The 6,000-nt window shown below is 35.8% G+C and overlaps 1 protein-coding gene across 2 annotated transcripts in view; it reads left to right on the plus strand.

Moving 5' to 3' along the window:
* The window catches only part of CTNNA2 (catenin alpha 2), a 519,842-nt gene extending 514,217 nt beyond the window's left edge, over window positions 1–5,625 (plus strand). Inside the window, exon 18 of one of the 2 annotated variants that reach the window (XM_063335103.1) lies at window positions 4,070–5,624. In XM_063335103.1, coding sequence (XP_063191173.1) covers window positions 4,070–4,357 — 288 coding nt within the window. In that variant the 3' untranslated portion in view covers window positions 4,358–5,624. Of the gene's footprint in view, window positions 1–4,069 lie in introns of both variants that reach the window. The other variant, XM_063335102.1, reaches the window with a different exon arrangement.
* The last annotated feature ends 375 nt before the right edge of the window (window positions 5,626–6,000 follow it).

Genomic DNA, 6,000 nt, shown 5'->3' on the forward strand with positions numbered 1-6,000 from the left:
TGACCCATATCCCTCAGGACTATGAACTCCACCAGAGCATGATCCACTGCAGCCCAGGCTGCCTCCGGTTTTGATGTCACAAATTAGCTCACTTGTGTTGGTGACCATCAAGTCTGTCATAGATACTGCATGATTTTATTTGGCAGTGCTGTCAGCTGAACTGGTCTATAATTTCACAGGTCATTCTAGTTGCCCTGCTCAAATATCTCCAAACTAGGAACTATGTACAATTATTTTGATGTCTTCCCCCATTTTTCAAGGTTTATTAAAATCAACAATCGTGGTATAGAACATTTTAAACAATGAGTTCTTTTAAAGCTGCCTATACTATATCCTTGCTCACTGGAAATACAGGGTGTCTTTTTCCTCTATTTCCCTTAACTTTTTGTAGTATATTTCTGATTGTAAATATGAAGATATCTCTGGAAATTAATTCTTTTCCTTTCTAAAACCTGTGGTGTAATTCTTCCCCATTACAGTGACAATGTGTGACAATGCGAGGAGAATATCTCTTTTCTTTTGCTTTATTGTTAAGGAGAAATTTTCCCAGCATTATTCTCTCCCTCTTTTTCAGCTATTTTTGGTATTGTAATTGCTTGTTATTTTACTCAGATTATCTGTATATGTAAAAGAAGCAAGAAATCTTGATTGTCACAAGCTTCTAGAAAATTCTGCATATAGTACAGGAAAAATGCAGCACAGCTTAAAAGCAAATCAAAAACTCCTCAAAGCCTTATGGATTCTTTGGGGGAAAAAAGCCCTGAAATTATGTTCTTGGCAGATAATAGGCTCTGCTGCTCCAGTGTTCTAACCTTGTATTCACTAATTGCAAAATTAGCTTTTATCAAAATCTTTTTTTTATTTTTTTTTCTGAATGATTTATGCCTTTCCTAAGTAGATGACAGTTTTAAACTGGGTAAGTGACCAGATCCAGTGCAGTGATTCTTAGGTTCTTTTGAATTTTCCCCTGCATTCTCTGTTCTTGGAGTTTTGTGGGCCAATAACTGCAATTTGCCTCTTATGTTTAAGAGGGCTTTTTTCCCTAAATGGAGGCAAATGTATTTGTAAAGAGATCTAAGCAGCAGAACACTATTACTTTGTGTAGCAAGTCAAAGGCTTTGTTAGCTGTTAGCATGAAAAGCTATCGTTATATTCATAATTCCCTAACCATTGCTAGAGAGTCAATTTTGCCTTCTGTACTGTGCAATAATTTCCTAGTGGTACTTTTATTTGAATTGTTAATTTTCCTTCTTTTTTTTTTTTTATTATTAACATTATCTGTTTGGAAAAGTGCATATGTTTCTGTGCCCAGATTTTGTAAGGAAATAACGTGCTAAGGGCTTGATTCATTGCGGCCTCATTCCAGTTTTTGCCGCTGTAGCGCTGCTGACGACAAAGCATGGCTTAAAACTGAAGTAACACAGTGGTGTAGTAAGATCTAAATGTTAATTGAAATGATGTTAATTCAGCTTAATTCTTCTTTACTGAGCCATAATACAAACAAGGAGCCGGAGGCAATAAGAAAATCACTGGAAGTGCTTAGGTAGCCAAATTGGATACGTGGGATGGCTACCAGCAGATTTTGGAGAACACTCACGGCCTAATGCTATTATGGGGTTTCCGTGTCTCTTGTCTGATTCCAAGACTTGAAAGCATTTTGCAATATGAAGAGATATTAAGGGCAAGGACTAAGTATCTGCACGTTAAAATGTGATTAATAATGGTGAAAACAGGGAGCTCTTATCTACTATAACAGCAGATTGAAACTAGAGGTAATTAAAATGGCATCAAAATATGGAATGTGGTTTTCTGAAAGACGTTGTTGCAATCCGCATCCAGTCCTGCAGAAGCACATGCTTCTGCACACCTTTATCAATATACTCCATAAAATTAGTAACGTGTTTAAAGATGTTGATTGCATCCTTTGTATGGTTTTAAGCATCTAATTTAGGTGCCTGGTCATTTCAAAATGCTTCCTTTAATCATTCTGTTCCTTAATTTATGCCGCATGTAAAAGAGCTACCAGAACTCTTTTCATAAAGAAACAATGGAAAATGGGAGGATATTAGAAACTTTCAACAAAGAGAATTCATTCAGGAATGTGCAATATAGGCTTGACCCAGACAGTTTATCCACATTGATTATGAAGTAAATACTATTTGATGGTATCACTTTATATTCAATATCAATCCACCAGTGTTTCAAAAAGAATCATTTAACAATGAATAATGCTTGATTGTAGATCTCTGCAGTAAATTAGAATATCCTAATTTAATAGAGTATGATCTGTTATTTGCCAACAAACATACAGATTGCCTTATAAATCATGCAGTACTGTGGTTATAGAATAACACTATACTGAATTATATTTCATTACTGCCTATTGAACAGTCATGTTTCTGCCATATAATGTAATTTTACATCTTTTAACTTAGTTTCTTTTACTAACAGAAAATACAAATTAGTCCTGAGGCAAACTGTTTGCTGGGGGCAGGCGGCAATTAACTATGCATTTCAGGGACTGGCACCAAGTACGTGAAAATCATTAAAATGCTTTTTTGTTTCTCACCTCACTGTATGTAGCTGTTTACGTATTTAACAAATCATAATGAGTATAAAGCCACAGCTGAGGAAATCAAAAATATAGGTAAGTCTATAGATTAATGTGGTTCCAGGCACAGGCTTTCTCTAATGTCTATTCTTGTTCATATCAGTCACTGACACTTCAGAAAGAGGTTTCTCCTGAACTCTTCTTCTGTTAATGATTCAAAATACTTGAGGTGAAGTATTATATGTTTCTTGTTATTGCCTTATGAGTATTTATCCTGGATACCTTGCTTAGAATTCATGTTAGGGAATCCTATGCTCCCAAAACATGGAGCAGGAAAGGTTTGGAGGGAGACAGGCCTCTTATACAAGTTTAAAATAGCTAAGAACTTACTGAGTAAGCGGGGTGGAATTAAACAGTAAAAATAATATTGCATCAAAAATCGTTCCTGCTAACTACCAGCTTCCATGGTAGAACTGAAAGGCTTTATCACAAAGTGTATCTGACTTTTCCAGTATTTTGGGAAAGGGATAATTGAACTTCCTAAATAGTAACCTGGGTTGCTGCAGTACTTAAGAGCGTATTTTTAGCGCCTACTAATTTGAGGATGTCCTGTTGGATTTGGCAAGTGCCTCATTTGCATTTTGGAACATTGAGACATTGCTTTTGAAGTCACATTATATGCTTAAATCCTTTTGAAATATTTGGCCAGGGATATGTGCTTGATTTCAGCGTATGATGGAAGCTTGTTGACTGGAAGTTCCAATGGTTTGAAGTTCAACAAGTTCTTAAGGCCTCTTACGTCCAGAGGACCCATGAACCTCAGGCAGACTTGTGCATGAGAGAAACACAAGGGTGTATGTATGAAAAGCCTGCTAATCATAAAGTAAGATTCCTTGGGAATATAAGTAGTTCGCATATTAGAGTAGGTACAAAAAGCTGCAGTTAACTGGTTCATCTTTTTATTTCTTTAGGGGTTTAAAAATTTCCTTTCATCTTTTCAGGTGGGGTGCTCTAACAAGCTCAGCACTGGCCTCACACTGTTCCTGTAGACCTCACTGGGGCTGTTGTCCCAGGCTTAATAGGAATCATTAGAACAAACCTGAACACTTGGGAAAAATCCCTGTTGATCTGTTTTGTGGTTTGTGACATGTAAAAGTAAATTTTTAAAGGTTTAAGCAAGAAGCAACATTTAAGTGAGTGTGAAAAAAGAGGCAACTTCTTCACCTGAAGAAAAAGAATTTAAAAAAAAAAAAAACAACCAAAAAAACTACCCAGACAACACAAGCTTTTCCTTTGAATTATTAAAAAAAATTAACGTGAGGTACCACAGTCCTACCTTTACAGTTCAGTGCATGTTGTTGACGGTGCTTGTTACTACAAGCCACTTGATTAATCCTGAGGGAAAGGATTCATTTCATCTTTAATGAGATCTGAGAGTATCCAGACCAGTCAGGAAATGGTCCAGTGATCCAGTCATGGAGTAACCTTGCTGTATTTCATTTTCTTTTCTATTTCTAGCTGGACAGTGCCACTTCTCTCATCCAGGCAGCTAAAAATCTGATGAATGCTGTAGTCCTTACAGTGAAAGCATCGTATGTGGCTTCTACTAAATATCAGAAGGTCTATGGTACTGCTGCAGTGAACTCACCAGTTGTATCTTGGAAGATGAAGGCCCCTGAGAAGAAACCTCTAGTAAAGAGAGAAAAACCAGAAGAATATCAGACAAGAGTGAGAAGAGGGTCCCAGAAGAAACATATTTCCCCTGTACAGGCCTTAAGTGAATTTAAAGCTATGGATTCATTCTAAACCACTAAGCTTTACCACGAGGGTTTTATATTCTTTTTGTATGCATACCTGCCGACTTGTATGCGTCTGGCATGGGGTGGGGGGAAGCAGTGTCAATTTGCATGCAACCTGAGACTCTATTGAAGTAACTAACTTTCTGCAATGCCAAAATTTAGGGCGTTCTCTTCTGATGTTAAATGGACATATTCCAAGCTTACTTTTTAAACTAAACTATAGCATTCAATTGGCCAAAGAATTTGCATCACAGGGGTACGTGTGGGTTAAATAATAAATTCAAGTCTAAACCCCAAAATTTTTATGCATGCAAGAAACATTAGGTTGGCAGGTATATTAAATGAAAAAAAAAAAAAGGAATTGTAACGGTAGACCATAAAGCTTGTATTGCTTCTGTTCCAGTGCAAAAATGTACTAGCCAATATGCTTAAATGTGTGGCCCAATAATTAAATGATATAACTTTTAAGTCATCTTCATTATAGTATGTGAATTTTTAAAACAGATACAAACTAATTCATCCAAAAAACGCTTCTTTTAAAACATATTTTGTTCTTTATATTCTAGTAGTGTTATGATTGCTCACATTTAAATTAATCCCATTAATATGACCAGAGGTTTACTTTTGCCAATTGAATTCCTTATGGTGGAGTATGAAGCACAATATGGTGATTGACATTGCCTTTTATATTATTATTATTATTATTATTATTATTATAATATTAGTAATAGAAGACCTGGTGGTGGAATGTTTAGAGACACGGAAACTGACAGTGTGAGAATTTAGAGGCAAATATGTAGGTGTAGCTTGGATTACAGGTATCTGACATACCATTGTAACCACTAACTCAATAAACTCATTTAACCTTGGAATCCTCAATATGACGTGTCTGTTTTAATGCACAGATATCTCCTGCATCATAGTTGATGTAGACAGTGAGTAAGTTTGCCTCATGCTTTTTTTTTTCCCTTTTTTTTGTATTGTTGTGAAGGAAAGATAACGTTGCATTAATTTTCTAATTTTTTATAACCAGGGTAGCCAAACATGGTCAGTGGGTCAAAAACAGTGGGTCAAAAACTGAGACAGATTTAAACTTCAATATGTGAGACATACGTGTCATGTGGGATGAAATTGTTTGAATAAAACACCTCAGAAACATCATAAAGATAGTTCATTTTATTAACCTGATAAGGGTGCCATCTCGAAACCTTGGAAACTGTCTATTGTGACACACTGTATAGACCTGTATAAAGACGACCATGCAAAGAAATGCAGTATCTACTTTTATTCCCATTTAGCCCCAATAGTTGGCTCAACTACAGAGACTGTATTATTGTTATGAAAATATCTTTATATATATGAAAATAAAACAGTGAGCATGTATTTATTTTTCCTATAATTAAGTATCAACAACTTAAGAGAATGTTCATGACCTCATAAGGGATTTGAAACGCCATGATAAACAGTGAGGTATACCATAAGTGACGTGTACATCCCTTACAGTGTTTTTGAGAGGCGTTTGGATGCTTCTCTCAGATATGCTGATTATTCCTCAGAATAGCAACATAGCAAATTTTGTTCTATTGCCCTCCTACACAATCTTCGTAAAGAAATGTACTCTCAGAGGCCGTTTAGGAAATTACTATTTTT

The sequence above is a fragment of the Chroicocephalus ridibundus genome, chromosome 5, assembly GCF_963924245.1.
Source record: "Chroicocephalus ridibundus chromosome 5, bChrRid1.1, whole genome shotgun sequence".
Classification (NCBI taxonomy): Eukaryota; Metazoa; Chordata; class Aves; order Charadriiformes; family Laridae; genus Chroicocephalus; species Chroicocephalus ridibundus.